Raw genomic sequence first — 19517 nt, 5'->3', positions numbered from 1 at the left:
GAGGAAGTTCAGGCCTCACTGTGACCGGTGTCAAGGTTGAAGTTCAGGCCTCACTGTGACTGGTGTCAAGGTTGAAGTTCAGGCCTCACTGTGACTGGTGTCAAGGTTGAAGTTCAGGCCTCACTGTGGCCGGTGTTAAGGCAAAAGTTCAGGCCTCACTCATGGAGATGGGTGTCAAGGTGAACGTTCAAGCCTCATGGAGATGGGTGTCAAGGTGGAGGTTCAGGCCTCATGGAGATGGGTGTCAAGGTGAACGTTCAAGCCTCATGGAGATGGGTGTCAAGGTGAACGTTCAGGGCTCATGGAGACGGGTGTCAGGCAAGGTTCAGGCCTCGCTGTGACCGGTGTCAAGGTGGAGGTTCAGGCCTCACAGTGACCAGTGTCAAGGTGGAGGTTCAGGCCTCACAGTGACCAGTGTCACGGTGGAAGTTAAGGCCTCACAGTGACCAGTGTCAAGGTGAGCGTTCAAGCCTCACTGTGACCGTTGTCAAGTAAAGTTCAGGACTCACTGTGACCGCTGTCAAGGTGGAAGTTCATGCCCCACTGTGAGCGGTCTCAAGGCGGACGTTCATGCCCCGCTGTGAGCAGTCTCAAGGCGGAAGTTCATGCCCCACTGTGAGCGGTCTCAAGGCGGAAGTTCATGCCCCACTGTGAGCCGTGTTAAGGCAGAGGTTCAGGCCTCACTGTGACCGGTGTCAAGGAGGAAGTTCAGGCCTCACGGTGAGCGGTGTCAAGGTTGAAGTTTAGGCCTCACTGTGGCCGGTGTTAAGGCAGAAGTTCAGGCCTCACTGTGGCCGGTGTTAAGGCAGAAGTTCAGGCCTCACTGTGAGCCGTGTTAAGGCAGAGGTTCAGGCCTCACTGTGACCGGTGTCAAGGAGGAAGTTCAGGCCTCACGGTGAGCGGTGTCAAGGAGGAAGTTCAGGCCTCACGGTGAGCGGTGTCAAGGTTGAAGTTCAGGCCTCACTGTGACTGGTGTCAAGGTTGAAGTTCAGGCCTCACTGTGACTGGTGTCAAGGTTGAAGTTCAGGCCTCACTGTGGCCGGTTTTAAGGCAGAAGTTCAGGCCCCACTGTGGCCGGTGTTAAGGCAGAAGTTCAGGCCTCACTGTGGGTGGTGTTAAGGCAGAGGTTCAGGCCTCAGTGTGGCCGGTGTTAAGGCAGAGGTTCAGGCCTCACTGTGACCAGTGTCAAGGTTGAAGTTCAGGCCTCACTGTGGCCAGTGTTAAGGCAGAAGTTCAGGCCTAACTGTGGCCGGTGTTAAGGCAGAGGTTCAGGCCTCACTGTGGCCGGTGTTAAGGCAGAGGTTCAGGCCTCACTGTGACCGGTGTCAAGGTTGAAGTTCAGGCCTCACTGTGGCCGGTGTTAAGGCAGCAGTTCAGGCCTCACTGTGGCCGGTGTTAAGGCAGAAGTTCAGGCCTCACTGTGGCCGGTGTTAAGGCAGAAGTTCAGGCCTCACTGTGGCCGGTGTTAAGGCAGAGGTTCAGGCCTCACTGTGGCCGGTGTTAAGGCAGAGGTTCAGGCCTCACTGTGACCGGTGTCAAGGTTGAAGTTCAGGCCTCACTGTGGCCAGTGTTAAGGCAGAAGTTCAGGCCTCAATGTGGCCGGTGTTAAGGCAGAAGTTCAGGCCTCACTGTGGCCGGTGTTAAGGCAGAGGTTCAGGCCTCACTGTGGCCGGTGTTAAGGCAGAGGTTCAGGCCTCACTGTGACCAGTGTCAAGGTTGAAGTTCAGGCCTCACTGTGACCGGTGTCAAGGAGGAAGTTCAGGCCTCACGGTGAGCGGTGTCAAGGTTGAAGTTCAGGCCTCACTGTGACTGGTGTCAAGGTTGAAGTTCAGGCCTCACTGTGACTGGTGTCAAGGTTGAAGTTCAGGCCTCACTGTGGCCGTTGTTAAGGCAGAAGTTCAGGCCTCACTGTGGCCGGTGTTAAGGCAGAAGTTCAGGCCTCACTGTGGCCGGTGTTAAGGCAGAGGTTCAGGCCTCACTGTGGCCGGTGTTAAGGCAGAAGTTCAGGCCTCACTGTGGCCGGTGTTAAGGCAGAAGTTCAGGCCTCACTGTGGCCGGTGTTAAGGCAGAAGTTCAGGCCTCACTGTGGCCGGTGTTAAGGCAGAAGTTCAGGCCTCACTGTGGCCGGTGTTAAGGCAGAAGTTCAGGCCTAACTGTGGCCGGTGTTAAGGCAGAAGTTCAGGCCTAACTGTGGCCGGTGTTAAGGCAGAAGTTCAGGCCTCACTGTGGCCGGTGTTAAGGCAGAAGTTCAGGCCTCACTGTGGCCGGTGTTAAGGCAGAAGTTCAGGCCTAACTGTGGCCGGTGTTAAGGCAGAGGTTCAGGCCTCACTGTGGCCGGTGTTAAGGCAGAGGTTCAGGCCTCACTGTGACCGGTGTCAAGGTTGAAGTTCAGGCCTCACTGTGGCCGGTGTTAAGGCAGCAGTTCAGGCCTCACTGTGGCCGGTGTTAAGGCAGAAGTTCAGGCCTCACTGTGGCCTGTGTTAAGGCAGAGGTTCAGGCCTCACTGTGGCCGGTGTTAAGGCAGAGGTTCAGGCCTCACTGTGACCGGTGTCAAGGTTGAAGTTCATGCCTCACTGTGACTGGTGTCAAGGTTGAAGTTCAGGCCTCACGGTGACTGGTGTCAAGGTTGAAGTTCAGGCCTCACGGTGACTGGTGTCAAGGTTGAAGTTCAGGCCTCACGGTGACTGGTGTCAAGGTTGAAGTTCAGGCCTCACGGTGAGTGGTGTCAAGGTTGAAGTTCAAGGCGGAAGTTCAGGCCTCACTGTGACTGGTGTCAAGGCAGAGGTTCAGGCCGCACGGTGAGCAGTGTCAACGTTGAAGTTCAGGCCGCACCGTGACCGGTGTCAAGGTTGAAGTTCAGGCCTCACGGTGAGCGGTGTCAAGGCGGAGGTTCAGGCCTCACAGTGACCGGAGTCAATTTCGAGGTTCATGCCTGTTGGTGACCTGTGTTAAGGTGAAAGTTCAGGCCTCACGGTGAGGGGTATACTACAAGCCAAAGAATTGTTCCCACCAGGAATAATTCCTAATACACTGAATTAAGAACATTATTTTTGATAACCAAAAGCCCTACTAAGTTATATGCTGGCAACCTTGATTAGTGAAAAAAATCACTAACGTCGAACTTCATTCAACATTCTGTCTGTAACATGCTAATCAAATCACTGTGAGCGGTGTCGAGGTGGATGGAAGTTCAGGCTTCACTGTGACCGGTGTGAAGGTGGAGGTTCAGGCCTCATGGAGATGGGTGTCAAGGTGAACGTTCAAGCCTCATGGAGATGGGTGTCAAGGTGGAGGTTCAGGCCTCATGGAGATGGGTGTCAAGGTGAACGTTCAAGCCTCATGGAGATGGGTGTCAAGGTGGAGGTTCAGGCCTCATGGAGATGGGTGTCAAGGTGAACGTTCAAGCCTCATGGAGATGGGTGTCAAGGTGAACGTTCAGGGCTCATGGAGACGGGTGTCAGGCAAGGTTCAGGCCTCGCTGTGACCGGTGTCAAGGTGGAGGTTCAGGCCTCACAGTGACCAGTGTCAAGGTGGAGGTTCAGGCCTCACAGTGACCAGTGTCACGGTGGAAGTTAAGGCCTCACAGTGACCAGTGTCAAGGTGAGCGTTCAAGCCTCACTGTGACCGTTGTCAAGTAAAGTTCAGGACTCACTGTGACCGCTGTCAAGGTGGAAGTTCATGCCCCGCTGTGAGCGGTCTCAAGGCGGAAGTTCATGCCCCGCTGTGAGCAGTCTCAAGGCGGAAGTTCATGCCCCGCTGTGAGCGGTCTCAAGGCGGAAGTTCATGCCCCACTGTGAGCGGTCTCAAGGCAGAAGTTCATGCCCCATTGTGAGCGTTCTCAAGGCGGAAGTTCATGCCGCGCTGTGAGCAGTCTCAAGACGGAAGTTCACATTGGCGTAATTATAGGGGGGGACAGGAGGTTTTGTCCCCCCTAACTTCTGTGGGATGCTTTTTTGTCCCCCCCCCAACTTTTGGAGGGAGGGCAGAGGGGCCGCAATGATCAATTATGTAATTGGATAACGCATGCCCGGCTGGGGTGCTCAGCAAGGCTTGCGCTGTCTCATTACATAATGCAGAGATGCCTGGCAGCCGCGCTGCAACACATTCAGGGCTGGGATGCCCTGCGTGGCTCTGTCCCTCACCCTGGCTGGCCTGACTCAAAGTCAGCAGCCAGGGTGCTGAACTGGGTGTTGCAGGGCCTGGCGCCTCTGCTGTCACGCAAGCAGCAGCACTTTCGGGGTCCAGCGGCACAGATTATCGCTTTCCAGCTTCGTGTTCGTGCGACACACAGACAGGAACTAGGAAGCTTATTTCTGTCTGGAGGCGCGTGAGTGCAAAGAGGTTAGGTCGGTGTTACATGAGACGTGGCCCGGACGGCTTAAAAATTTTTTTAAAAAATAACAAATATATGTATTGTGTTTGTGTATGTTTGTTGGGGAGCTCTGTCCAAGCCCTCTGAGGCAAAATACATGCAAACTTCCCAATTATTATATGGATTGCACCAACAGAAGTGACCTCACAGAAAAGGACATCGCAAGGAGCAGCATCAGTCTTTGATACTTGGAGGCACCTTGGAAGTGACTTTAGAATAAGTTGCCATAAATAAGCCAAGTGACAAACTCTGTGGTGCAAAATCCCTAAATTGCACTATTGTTATTAATGGAGCAACTCTATAGTCATTAGGCTCTTCAATTATAATAGCATGATACATTAACATAAGCTTTGAAGTGAATCAGAATCACTTACAGAGCTGCAGATAAGGCACAATGTGATTAAATGATTTGCTCAGGATCACACACTTGGTTAAATGGTGAAACTGGGATGGGGACCATTTAAGCGGCTGCGCACATCTTTCCAGGCTTAGTTGCTATAGATATTTATTAAGGTTTTGCTTTACATTTCATGTGCTTATTAATTATATAATACATATAAAATATAATTATTTATAGCAATGCATTGGAAGCAAACCACATTACATAATAAACTAGCCTGTCATAGTAAACTTACAATACACTATATAAATTGTCATCGAAATATATTGAGTAATGGGAGTATGGCTTTAGTTTTATTCTCTCCATTCTGCATGCAAAGTCACAATAGCATCATATAGATTAATGTGAGCCTAACAAATCCCCCTTGGGTTTTAAAGCCATAGTTATTATTTCATAAAGCATGCAACATTATGCACCCTTCTCACTTCTGATCACTCCCTCCCATTTACATTTCTAAAGGGCCAAAAGTCCCTGCTAATAGTACCCCTCACCCATACTGTCAGTGCCTAATGGCGCACATTGTAACACTCTGATACAGAGCAATGTGAGGACCCTCTGCTTCTGGGAGCTCCTTGGGACATTGTCCTGGCAGCGGGACACCTCTACCATTCGGAACAAGTAAGGTGTCCTGCTGCCAGGAAAATGTCATGCTGAGCAGGAATTGCTCAGCACACATTGTCCTGCCAGCGGGACACTTTTGGCGTTGGGCACCCTCTTTGAGGTGCTGAATGGGAGAGGTGTCCCAATGAAAAATGTCCCAGTCCGGCTCTTAAAAGAGCTACATGGGGCCAGCTTGACTACCCCCTTGCGACTCTCCCGCTCGGTACTCCACTGCTTGTAGCCATTTGAACACAGGAAAACATACCTTAATTTTAATCAGTCAGAATCTTGTAGAAAATAAATCTAACAGCACGTAGACATATAAGGTGCTGCGCAGAACACAAGTTTGGAGATAAATGGTTTTTAAACATCTATACCAATTATAGTTGGTCGCCCACTGCACTGCATTAACCAATGGTTTCTGCATTTGAATGAAAGGAAAAATCTGGCAAATTACTGACATTGCAGTGAATCTGATCCTTTCGGCCATGGCTTTATAGTTCAGCTAGGTCAAGTCAACGTAGCCCAAAATTTCAGGTATCAGGGGGTGATAAAGACTGCTCTGCTCAATGGACGTTGCACCACTGTTTCCATGTGTTATTGTAAATGTACATATAAATGTTGTGTGCACACAGTGTATGTCAGTGAGTGAGAGTGCGTGCAAGCATATGTGTGTTGACTTTTGTGTCTGAATGAATGATAAATAATGTATTGTTTGTATGTTCTAGTGGAATTAAGTTTGTGAATGTTATGTTGTGTCACTGGGTGCATGGCAGGCCGGCTGAAGATGTGTGGGGGCCCAAATGAATTTTAAAGATAAGCCACCAGTCTTATGAAACGTATAACAGAGCGTCAGCAATGGACTCTTGTGATGCAGTAGTCTAGTGTTATCCCTCGGGGATTTAGGTTGTTTGACCGATGTACAAAATCACAGCAGAATTAATCGTAGTCATTTTCGCTGCGAATACGTTTTTAACTCGGTACAAAAAACCAAATCCATGTCTCCTCAAACCACCAGCACACCCATAACTCCCCCACCCCCCACTTAACTTTTCTCCATCCGCTGCCTCTCCTGTAAACTGCAGCGTCAGATCCATCCCTTTAACGCGGGTTGGATCTGACACTGCAGCGTCCCTCTTCTTCTTTTTTTGTTGGGTTCCCTGACACCAATGCTGAGGAAGTGGGGGACACCCCTGCAACTGCCAAAGCCAAAAATACCAAACATACCAAACATGGGCTGAGGGGGTACACCCCTGCAACTAGTGCTCTTCATGTTCGGTATCTTCGGCTTCGAACTAACGGTGGTGACCGAATTCGGTTAAATCTACCATTCGACCACTTTTTTGAACAATTTGGCTGAAACGATCCCTCAGAGCCACCATCCGCCCTCACTTCATCCCACCCCTTTACTTCAGTTGTCATGTCCCCCCCAACATTTTCAGCAAAGTTACTCCACTGGAAGGTCATGCCGCGCTGTGAGCGGTCTCAAGGTGGAAGTTCATGCCCCGCTGTGAGCGCACTGCCCGTGTTGCTTGAAGAAGAGCAAGCAGTAGACTGGCTTATCCTTGTCCCTCCACAGCTCCTGTAGGTTTTGGACAATAAGGGGTGGAAGCGAGAGATCTATTGTCAGCAAGAGGTCAAGGGCAACGATTCAGGTCAAGTGGCACAGCGAGTAGAGCGCTCGCTTTGACATCCGTGCAGAGCCTGCTAACGCAGGTTCGAATCCCGGCAGGGCCAAACTCAGCCTTTCATCCTTCCGAGGTCGATAAATGAGCACCACACACCGTGGGTAATAATAAGCAGCGCTCAGATACCTGAGGGTTCGTAGCGCTATATAAATGCAAAATTATTATTATTATTTTACCCTCTGAAGGTTAGTTAGACCCCAGCACCACGGCACCCTATACAGTTGCTTTCACCTTAAGGCAGCCTCTCTTTGTACAGCCCCAGGGGTCTCATTTGCCATTGGACTATGTCTGCAATCCGGGCGGCTGAAAGTGAACAGGGGCCTTTTTTTAAATGCTGCATGTCCCGCCCCCATGGCTACTCTGTTAGGAGTCATCATTGGGCTAAACAGGCTGGGCACATCTGTATGGCGGGCGGGCATTTCTCAGAGGAGATTAATAATCACAGACCTGGGTTTCCTTGACAGCAGCTCGGCAGCAGGTCCAATGTGCGGGAGATGCTACCATTATCTCGGAGTTAAACACACCCACAAATGTTTCACTATTAAGACCCCTCATTGGTACATTTCCAACACGCGCACACACGTTACGCCATAGCTTTCGCAACTGCTAATTAAATCAGAAGTATTAAACTGATGCTTTATTTTACGGAAAGCTACTGGGCTCCCACTATTTACATTGGTGGGAAAAAACAGAAAAGCCGCACACTGCAATTCAGAATGTACTTACTGAATATTTCATGATTCCTTACTTCATGTTAAAATAACAAATTCACATTCTCACCCATGGCACATTATTTATTTATTTATTTGCATTTTTAAAGTGCTCACACAGCCCGGGGGCATCGAGGCGCTGATCATGTAACATGTGAACTGTGCTCCTGCTCTTGAGTCACATAGGATCGATCATACAGTGATCAGGTGTGGCCGTCATCCTCGTGTACTGTGTGTGACCCTCATCATCGTGTACTGTGTGTGACCCTCATCATCGTGTACTATGTGTGGGCCTCATCGTTGTGTACTGTGTGTGCCCTCATCGTCGCGTACTGTCAGTAGAGTGCACAAACAGATTGCAGTTTGAAATAAGCATCTGTATGCTTTAAAAAACCATTGGTAAGATTTAAAAAAATCAGTTGCACGACTCTTTGGAAATTAAAACATTGTGAGGACACCGTCTGATAGTGTGTGCCCCCCCACACTCCCAGCTGATGCCTATTAGCCGTGGTGGGTGCAGCTGAGTCAGTCAAACTTAGCATTGCAAGGTAAAACACTTCTGTCAATTGTGCTTCGAGGGGATTGTGTCCTCCGACGTATTCCACATCTATGACAGGTAATGACCACAGCTGTGCTGCTTCGGAAATTTTTTGGCAGAGGGCGTCCATGACGTCGATCCATAGTCCCTCAAGGGCCTCCATCGAGGGTCGACGTCACTGGATGTTATATATAGGACACACGGCGCCCATAGCCTCAGTTGTAGTTTTTTCCCAGAACATGTGGCACCAATCTCCTGCCAGTATGACTGCAGAAAGCCTTGCGGAAACGTAAGCTGCAATCACATAAGAAATTCTGTAGAGGGTTAGGCTGGGAGGGTTCGATGTGGAATACGTCGGAGGAACATCCCATCGAAAGAACATTACCAGATAAGGTAAGTGACTTGTTCTTCGAGGGATTGTGTCCTCTGACGTATTTCACATCTATGACAGACTCCCAAAGCAGTACCAACGTATGGAGGTGGGAAAAGAATTTACTAATTTAGAATTTTAGAATGCCCAATCAAATTGCTGAATAGAGGACCACCTTACCAAAGGCCAAATCCTGCCCATGGATGGAGTCCAAGGAATAGTGTCTTACAAAAGTATGCACAGAGGCCCATGTGGCTGCTTCGCAAATATTGCGAATAGGAACACCCCTCTTCAAAGCAGTGGAGGCAGCCACACCCCTAGTAGAGTGAGCCCCTAAGCCCACTGGAGGGTCCTTTCCCGCCAAACGGTAACATTCAGAGATCGTCAAAATGATCCATCTGGACAAGGTCTGCTTGGAAACAGCCTGACCCAAGCGCCTTCCAGCATAACCAACAAAGAGCTGATTGTCCTCTCTGACCCGGGACATCCGTGAGAGATAGAAACTCAAAGCTCTTCTAGGATCCAACCTATGAAGCCTCTTCTCTTCCTTACCAGGATGCGGAGGAGGATAAAACGCCGGAAGAATCACCTTCTGGCTCAAATGGAATTCTGACACAACCTTCGGAAGAAAAGAAGGCCGCACCAGCAGGACAACCCTGTCCTTACGGAAAACAGTAAAGGGTGGCTTGGTGGAAAGTGCCTGCAATTCACTCACTCTGTGTGCGGAAGTAACCGCAACAAAAAATTCAGTTTTAAAGGACAACAGTCACAACTGACAAGAATGTAAGGGCTCAAACGGAGCTCCTAAAAGGAACTTTAAAACCAAATTCAAATCCATCCCGGCACCTGGAAAGGCGACAGTGGAAACACATTCATTAGCCCTTTTAGAAATTGTGAAATCAAAGGAATCTTAAAATAAGAACACTCCTCAGACGAGCGCTTAAATATGGACAGCGCCGCCAGGTAACCCTTAATGGCACCCACTTGCAGGCCCTTGTGGGCTAAAGAAAGCAAAAAAGACAAAACCAAAGGAATGGAACACTGGAAAGGATCCACATTTTGTACCCTGCACCCAGGCCTCCAGATAAGGTGCGTACCAGCCCTTTTTACGCATGAAAATGCTGTAGATACGACAGCTTTATTATTTTCCTGTGTACATTTACACACAAGTTTAGAGCAGAAGGCAATGCAAAGGTCAGGTTACTTGACACAAACCGGAAACTTCTTTTGATTTTCATCTGCATGGATGTAATTGCAAGGCATCGATAAGAGCCTCTGAAATAGAATGTATTTCTCTGAAGCCTTTCAAAAAAGAAACTGCACACTGTGATAAAAAAGGAATGGTTTATTTCCATTCAGCTTCTGCTGTGTTGATGCTCATGGAGCAAACAGAAGCAATGTGCATATTTATTTTCCTAGCATTTTAGGATTGTATAATGAATATGGAAAACTAAGTTGCAATTGAGAATTAACATTTTATAACAGATTATGCTTTTTTTTCAGTGAAAGCAAACCAGTATTTCAGATTTGTATTTTTTAGAGTTCCTCTGCTGTGTGCATAATTATGCGGCGACAGATAATTTTTACACTTATTTAATTTACACATGTGTAAAATGATGACTATGCACAATATAGTTTACATCCATTCAACCTTGCAATCAATGGGGTACATTACTATGAATGGCCAGTGGCAGCAGAGTCTTTTTGCTCAAGGTTGAGTGATTGTCCTTACACCAATCACAGGTGTTCTAGCCTTTCAAATCTTCAAGACTACAATTAAAACATCCAAAACCTGACTCTCCAGGAAGTGCAAGTGCTGTTCAAAAACAAACAAATGAAAGTTACATTTGTAATTGAAATAGAAACTCAGCAAAACCTGTCCCTGTGATAATCCAGATAGGTATTTAACTTAATGTAACGCTTCGTATATGATTCGTCCAACATCTAGGCATTGCGATTATTATACCTCAGACGATACTCAGTTAACTGAGCTCTGAAGGATGTTGGCCAATAAGATAGCTCGTCCGGTTGAGCACTGGTTGCTGCGATCTGTGCGTGATCTGTAGGTTGCAGGGTCGAATCCTGGCAAGGCTAACTCAGCCTTTCATCCTTTCGAGGTCAATACTGGAGTACCGACTTTGGTTTGGTGATAATTGTGATAAATATTTTCTATGTACAGCGCTTTGCCAACAGTGCTATATAAATAACCATTTGACCATGAGATTAGATATAGAATTTAGCATGGAGTCCTTTCCTCGCTGCACTGTTGTATCATAACACTGACATACCATTAGGTAGTTATAGCTCCAAGAAATTAGGATTTTCATTAAACATCAAAACCCAATTCTGCTATCGTACCTCAAACACACAAACACAATTCGTGTTTGCTTTACTATGTAATTGGCTAGTGTTTTGTGTTTTCAACTTTTAAATATATACAGGAGAGATCAAATGGCCAGACCTTAGAGAAATAATGAAAGGGTGTATTCTGTCACAATGCAGAAAGCTGCCGTATAGTAATGATTTCCATACAATGTTTGCACACGTCGGCTGGATGTCACATATATTTTACTCTCTTGCGAAGGAGAAAAGTCATTTTTACTCTCTTAAAATCAAAGTTACTCTCAAAGTTTAAAAATAGGGAGTACAATACTCCCCCCCTCAAAATCTTATCTGGAGCACTGCCTGCACCAGTCACAGAACTTCCTCCAACGGCAACGGTACAGGGATTTCGTAGCAGGCCTTCTGGCCGAAAGCAACACGTCCATCACGTCTTCAGGGAGGTCCATGATGGACATTTTCGAACTGCAGTCCCAACATTTTTTAAAGCCCGACTTCGGGGTAGTAGAAGAAGACGAAGACATCGCTTTCGAAGAGAAGAATCGAGCATGCTGAGATTCCGAAGCAAACACGTTTCACGTGCACATGTCACAGTTCACATGTTACATGATCAGCGCCTCGATGCCCCCGGGCTGTGTGAGCACTTTAAAAATGCAAATAAATAAATAAATAATGTGCCATGGGTGAGAATGTGAATTCGTTATTTTAACATGAAGTAAGGAATCATGAAATATTCAGTAAGTACATTCTGAATTGCAGTGTGCGGCTTTTCTGTTTTTGTCATAGATGTGGAATACGTCGGAGGAACATCGCATCAAAAGAACGTTACCAGATAAGGTAAGTAACAAGCAGCAAAAGTGAAACTGAAATTAGACCAACAAACCTGGGCCCCCCAGAGCCTAGGGGAGCCTTTCAAATGAAAAGACTGAGAGGCCCTGTCTGCAATCGTGCTTCACGTATAACGCTCTTAATACTGAGAGGTTTCTAAATGCGGAACCAGGGATCAAACCTGTGTTGCCCCATGTTGTCTGGGTTCCAAGGCAAGCGCATTGCCCCTGAGCTATCCTCCCAGCCCACCAGAAAAGTTCCTTCCATTTTCTGTCCCCGCACTCACAGGAGTAACTAGCATGTGTGATATTTCTGGGCAGGCCAGATTTCTCAAATTTCTTGTAATCTCTCTCTTAAAAAGTCGATGACTTTGCTTTGAAAAAATCAAGTACAGCCAAATTTGAGGCACAGATGGAAAAAAAATGGAATGAAAGGCTGTCCAGAACAACGGCCACTGGTGATGTTATGTAATGTTAAGAAGCATTTATAAGGCACCACATGACAACTGTTCTTACTTCAGATGTTTCTGGTTGTATTACTTTCCCCCGGGGTGAGTGATGTCTGTGGTTGGTTGTCGTTGCGTGGTGTGGTCAGTATTTAAGATGTTAGTGGTCATCCAGACGTTAATCTCGTCAAGGCGTTTATTGGGGGAGTTGCCGGAATCATTGTCGGTCGCCATCCTGAGGGTTAGTTGGGTGTCATCTGCGTAGTTGTAACATGTAAGCCTCTGTGTTCCGATGAGTGAGGGGTCATGCAAATATTAAAGTGAAGAGGTGAGACACTTCACACTTGTGGTTTGCCGCAGTTTCTGTTTCTCCTTGTTCAGGTGAAAGGAAAGTAGATGTTGTTGGTTCTGCTGGTGTGGGATGATTTTAGCCATTGTAATGTGGAATTACGGAAGCCGGATTTCTGAGTATTTGTGGCTCTTGTAGATGTTTGTAGGATAAGGTTTGATATGGACCTTTAGTTAATAGGCTCATCTGTTTTTCCGGTCTCGTGGTTTAGAAGTGGTTTAATGTAGGCAGAATTATACGTTTTCAGTACAGTCCTGGTTTTTAGTGATAGGTTCATGAATATTTGGAGATGTAGGGCTGGTGTTTCACAGGCGAGTATCTTCTTGTAAGCGTCTGCTGGGCGATCCAGCCGTGTGGATCTCTGTTACTAGTTTGTTGAAGCTATCTTCTGAGATCTGGTTTGAAGTGGCTGGGTGTTGTGTTGATTAGCAGGGCTTTTGTTTCTGGTAGTGTTATGTGTGCTCAAGGTGGAAGCATCCCTGCCCTGTTGGATTGTGCTTGTTTTGCTTCTGAGATGACCCTACAAGGGTTTCACGTAACATTTCTAAAGGTATGGGGGTGTCGCTGCAGAAGACAGGATGTTTTTATTTCCTTGATGATCTTGTACAGTTTCTTTACTGTTTTTCTTGCTGATTGGATTCTTTTGGCTTAATGAGCTTTCTTGGCTTTTAAAACACCTGCTTTATGTAGACGAATTTGCTGTTGGTATTTATATAGAGGAATTTGCTGCTGGTACTTGATTTTGTCTGGTTTATTGTTGTGTTTTTTCTTACTTCCGGTTGGTTTTCCTGAGTGCTTTCAATTCCCCCGTGAGCCATCAAGCCGCCATTTTCTTTCTGTGTCGATTTCAAGGTGTTCTGGGGTGTCAGCCTGTCGACGGCATTTATGATTCAGGTATGAAGTTTATCTTGAAAGGTGCCTGGAATCATGTGGTCTTCTAGAATCAACCTTTTCCAGTATCTTTTTGATTGTCATTGGTTGCTTTGTGTTTGTGGTCAGTACTTGAGTTGAGATTTTGATAGTGAAAGGGATAAGGTGGTGGTCGCCCCAGATGATTGGTACCTTGGGAGCAGTAGTGGAAAGTCCATCCCTGCAGAAAAGTGCATCAAGTGTGTGTGTCCGGCGCGGTGGGTAGCTCCATGCACCCTTTGTCCTGGGTGAAGAGTTTCCAGGTGGGTGCGGGGGGAGTTTTTAAGTCAGTTTGACGATGTTTTGTTTTCTTTCTCTCTCAAACCAGATGTTAAAGTCTCCCAGTACGATGATATTGTTGTTTCACCACTAGACTGACTATGCCATCTGTGAGTTTAGCAAGAACATTTGGGTTGTGTGCGGGCTGTCTGTATATGAGTGGGAAGTCTAGGTTAACTTGGTCAGTGAGTTTGAAGTTGACCAGGAGGGACTCACAATCTTCGATGTCAGGTGAGGTTCAACATGTGGAGGTGATGTGGTTTTTTGGAGCCATGGCACATGCCACCTCCTTTTCTGTCTTCTCTGTGCATTTGTCAAGGTTTATAGTTGTTTGGCTGGGGTTTGTGTGTGACTACTTTGTAGTCAAGAGACAGCCATGTTTCTCTGAGGAAGTGGGCATCTGTAGCCTTTTCACTTTGGAGGACACAGATTTCGATTTGGTGCGTTGCCCTGGCACATACATTGAGTGGGCTGCAGTGTTTCATGTTCATATTGTATGGGCTGTTGTTGTATGCTTCCTCAAGCAGTGCGGGTGATGAGGGTTGCACAGTTTCTTGGTTCATGGGTTAGGTGCGGCTTGGTGTTTCAGGGTTTGTTTGAGTTTCGAGAAGCTCCAGTAGATTACACGGGGGATCTGTCTGTCTTGTTTTATGGTCTTCTGTGGTTCTATTGTTGGAGTAGCAGGCTCTGCAATATCTTGTTATGAAAGGGGGTTTGGGAGTAATGGGCTTGTGTGTAGGTTCCGTTCTTAGAAATCGTCTTTGTGCTGGCGCTTTCAGCATTGTGGGGTTCTGTTTTGGGGGCGGTATATTGAATGTATGGTGTTTCTCGATGGTTCCACTGGCATCGTCTACTGAGTCTCTTCTTTTTGTAGTGTATTGTCTTGCTAATCCGGTGTGTTTGTAGGCGGAGAGGAATCTTACGATGTCTGAGGTTTTGGGTTGGTTTTCTTCCTTTACTATGGGATGATGGTGGTTTAATGGTGTTGTGAGATTTGGTTGGTGGTTGTTGCCATTTGATGAGTCTCTTGTATACCCCTTGCTTTCTTGCCCTGTCTTCATTCTTGTCTCTTTGTCTTTCTTGTGGTAGGGCATTGCTGTGTTTGTTTTGGAGTATATGAGTCTGCAGCTAGCTGTAGTCGAGTGAAAGTCTCTGTTTAGTCTTGGTTGGCACGCATTGTACGTTAGGAATATAAGATATAGTCCCAGATTTGTGCGCTTTTTTTGGGAAGGATGAATAGCCACACAATTGTTAAGGTGAAAACCACAGTTTTTTGTTTTGTTTTGTAAATTAGACATGTGGTCCATATGTGGTCAGCCAACACGTGTTTCGACCTCTGTGGTCCTTAGCAAGGCTAGTGTGTTGGATTATTGACCGATGAGTCCTGGCCGGTTCAGGCCTGTATAGGTTGTCGTACGTGAGCTTGACTAGTAGACCTCTGTGGGTCTGGGCTGATTTCGAGTCCGGGTAGGCTGATTCTACTGTGTCGGTCCACGTATGATGCTCAATGAGTCGACCGCTACGTGTTAGGTACCTCCGAGACGCTGTAATTCAGCCATTCAGCGGTCAGTTAGGGGCGTTAAAAGGAGAAAACATGGGGCCTAGACTGTGATGTGCATGAATTCATAGGTCATTTTCAGATATGTCACTAGCGTGTAGATGTACCCACTGTTGGCGGTCTTGGTGATGCGTTATCACGCGGATGCCAGATACTCGATCTATCGCCAACGATGGCATCACGTTGCAATTAATATGAGTCATTTGTAGCCCAAGCTCCAGTCCCAGGGGTGTGATTATCCATCGACAGCTTGATCGGTTTTGTAGAATTGTCAGGCCACGCGACATCATCACCCCATGGCAGCCGCACATGTATTGACTCCGTGGCGATTCCTTAGACCGCCTCTCACTGAGTCATACACGGTTTAAGCCATGATTAAACAGTAATCTTAAAATCTCGATTTTTAAAAACATGTTTTCTCCAGTTTATATAGATGAGCAAAAAAGCTGGTTAAACCATCAGTTCTCCAATTTTGGCCTTTAAAGACCCGGTGGGTTTTCAATGCTACTTAACTGAGTGATGAACTTCTGCTCCTGCTCACTCTGGACAAGGTTTTGATTAAATGTGTTGCCCCTGAAAACTGTCTCTTTGAATGTTAATGCACGGAAAAATATTCAATATTTGGGCAACCTGGAAATCCTTGCAACATTATTACATTTCATGTTTTTTTTGTACGAGAAATGCCGCCTTGTGGCAGAAAAGCACCCTCGCCTTCTGTTCAGAAACACAGGCCTTTCCCACTGCAGGCAGCGCCTATATTCCCTTTAGACTTATTTATTGAATATGCTTAAAACCACAGCTAAAGTTTTACTTCATGCACCGCTACGTGATATTAACTGATTTAGAATTAAAGACATGTTTGCTGTGTCCTTCATTTTTATTACAATGTATTGTTTTACCTTTTGATGCCTTTATGCAAACGTGGTGTTATGGAATCGAATGGAATTGCATTGATCTGTGTCACGGAGACAGTCGCTTTGATGTCATTACCCCGAGCCACTCTCTGTGATGTCATTATCCTGTGACAGCCTCTGGGAAGTCATTATCCTGTGACAGCCTCTGTGATGTCATTATTCTGACACTCTCTGTGATGTCATCATACTGAGACGGTCTCTTTGATGTCAATTTCCTGTGACAGCCTCTGTGATGTCATTATCCTGAGACACTCTGTGATGTCATTATACTGTGACAACCTCTGTGATGTCATTATCCTGAGAGACTCTGTGATGTCGTTATCCTGAGACAGCCTCAGTGATGTCATTATCCTGAGACACTCTGTGATGTCATTATACTGTGACAACCTCTGTGATGTCATTATCCTGAGAGACTCTGTGATGTCGTTATCCTGAGACAGCCTCAGTGATGTCATTATCCTGAGACACTCTCTGTGATGTCATTATCCTGAGACAGCCTCTGCGATGTCATTATCCTGAGACACTCTCTGTGATGTCATTATCCTGAGACAGCCTCTGTGATGTCATTATCCTGAGACACTCTCTGTGATGTAATTATCCTGTGACAGCCTCAGTGATGTCATTATCCTGAGACACTCTCTGTGATATCATTATTCTGAGACACTGTCTGTGATGTCATTATCCTGTGACAGCCTCTGGGAAGTCATTATCCTGAGACAGTTGTCCGTGTTTGGTACATGTGACAGCGCTAATATTGCTTGCAAGGCCCTCATGTTGAAGACCCATCAGGAGGACTGTGCAGGGGGCAGAGAGACTAGGAGTCGTGTGTTACAAAACATGCTCTGACCTGTTGAAACGAGCAATAGGTCACACCGCGCACCACAGAAGGGTAGGTAGCTTTGCTGTGAGGAGGTAAGTATGAGGAGGAGCAGTGTTTCAAAAGCAGGTCAGAGGATGCAGCTCTGTTGTGCAAAAGAGGCAGTTTTGTGAAGAGACCAATGGCCGTCATTATGAGTTGGCCAGTATCCCAGCCGGGCACCGGCAAACTGCACTTACCGTCGCCACTGCCCGATATCCCATTATTAACAGGATACTGCTAGCGGTCGAGAGTCAGTAAATTCCCATTGCCATGGAGCCCCATAGGACTCCATGGGATGGGAATTCCTGAATCCGTGATTCAGGCATTTCTGTAATGGTAGACACCAGATCTACTGGCAGGTCAGGGCTGCAGGGCAAATCATGGCCCCCACTGGCAAACTGGAAGTGTACCTGTCCGGAAAGTATGCCGGAGCCGAAATTACAGGCATTTTTTTCAGACAGGGAAACTTGTAATGAGGCCCAAAGACTTGATCCTGTTACAAAGCATGACCCCTTGGACGTCAGGATAAGCCTGGCAAGGCAATAATGCTAGGCGCCTAGGCAAGCCTCTGGTAACCGTGCCTACGTGCGTGATATACCTGCTAGATGGTGCACGTGTTTCACTCAGAGGCCAGAGCATGTGCACTGATTTGTCAGAGTGACTCAAAGTGATGTGCACTGAAATGTGTTGTGAGTCCAAGGGGAGTGTTGGCTGGGAAGGTTCCAGTTACGGCAAATGGACCCTCTTGGAATGCCAAGCCACCCAGGTACCCCATCTGCTTTTCCTGAGTTGAGCCATATGGCCTGTTCTTCCTCTGTGCCCCGACTTCTCTTTGCACTCCTTCTGTGCCAGTAAAGGCCCTTCCGAGGATCGCCAGTGCTGTGCTGTTATATGTATTGCAGTGTCACCAGGAAGTACCTTCATCGTACCATGGAAGAGGATACTGCTCCAAAACCCAATGCTTCCTGCTCATTATATTACTAATTTTACTTGACAAATAAGCAGAGTTTTTGGTGAATAGGTGTGAGCAGGATAACGCCCTCCAACATAAACATGAAATAAGGCATCGAAACGTGCCTTAAGATGTCCCCTCAAATGAAGGAATGTGCGGCACTGGTGAATCAGGAGGAGAGATTTAGGGGGACACGCCTGAAATCAGTATGCAATGATAATGAACTGACAGATGTGTTCTCTCTCCTAGGAAGACCCGGATAGAAGAAGGATCCTGGAAGGGACCCAGAAGAGATCAGCCCAGAGATGATCCCTACAAAGGGGTGGATCCTGTCCCTGGTTCTGCTGGACGCCGTGTGGGCCTCAACTCAAGGTTAGCCTTTCCCAGCGCTGGACTGTGCAGTCGTATGACACACACACATCATTTGCTACCTATTGGGTGTCAGTCCCTGGGGGAGCAGAGTTGAGTATACCAGTTGACTTGGGCCGAATCCCCAGGGTCCAGTACATGATAGTGCTTTCCCTGTGTTAGCGCGGGATCGCTTTGCCGGATGGCGTGCCGCGATTTGTTGGATCCACTACCTTGTACAGGAACCTGGGGGTTCGGCCCCATACACACATCTTTTGTACTTAGTACGTATTGATCGTGAACGTTACAGACATTTAAGTGCCCGGTCTTGAAAAAGACCTGGAATGGGTCAAAACACGTGTCAACGCAAAGTACATCTTTAGAAATAAAGGCACCTATAGATTATCAAGTTGTATTGTTGTCTCTTTGAAAGCAGCATTTGGCAAGCAGCCTAACTCCACTTGCAACAGGACCAGACCCATATCCGGGGTACCCAGTCCGTCGCATGGTCACTATGTTAAGGTTTTGGGTAAACCTTTGAGGTGCCTGGGGCTGTTACAGTCCAAGGCTTATTAACAGTTATACAGACATATAACAATCCTGACCACCAAACCGCACAGAGTGAGCAGAATTACCCAGAACTGGTATTTAGAAATATCCATACAGTGGAGGCTGGAACCAAGTCGAACATCCTTCTAACATAATATTCAGTCTGACAACAAAGTTTCTTTTAGGTGCCTCTTGGCTTGTTTCTTTTCCTTTGTAAACTGTGTGTAGCTCACCGAAGGCCACGTCACGCCTGGAGGAGGGGGGGCAGGGTGGCAGAATACAGGAACCCTCTTCTACTGAATACAATGATGGGCCGCGCGGCTGTTTTGTAGATGGGTTATGGCAGTGCACAGGCTGTACAAGATGGCACCGCACAGGCTGTACAAGATGCCACTTCACAGGCTGTACAAGATGGCAGCGCACAGGCTGTACAAGAAACTAACCTGACAGAACCTCGCTTTCCCTTCGATCTCTCTCCTTATCCATCCCACTGCCCCACTTATCTTCTC

The 19517-nt window shown here is 47.0% G+C and overlaps 1 protein-coding gene across 4 annotated transcripts in view; it reads left to right on the top strand.

Moving 5' to 3' along the window:
* Positions 1-19517, top strand: part of CILP (cartilage intermediate layer protein) — a 160995-nt gene that overhangs the window by 36166 nt on the left and 105312 nt on the right. For 3 of the 4 annotated variants that reach the window (XM_069625105.1, XM_069625103.1, XM_069625106.1), the window contains exon 2: positions 18361-18483. In XM_069625105.1, coding sequence (XP_069481206.1) covers positions 18417-18483 — 67 coding nt within the window. In that variant the 5' untranslated portion in view covers positions 18361-18416. Of the gene's footprint in view, positions 1-11836; positions 11856-18360; positions 18484-19517 lie in introns of those variants that run through there. The other variant, XM_069625104.1, reaches the window with a different exon arrangement.

Source organism: Ambystoma mexicanum, chromosome 11 (assembly GCF_040938575.1).
Source record: "Ambystoma mexicanum isolate Mex_15411 chromosome 11, UKY_AmexF1_1, whole genome shotgun sequence".
NCBI lineage: Eukaryota > Metazoa > Chordata > Amphibia > Caudata > Ambystomatidae > Ambystoma > Ambystoma mexicanum.
Note: the sequence above shows the minus strand (reverse complement) of the source record. Positions and strands in the feature narration are given on the sequence as shown.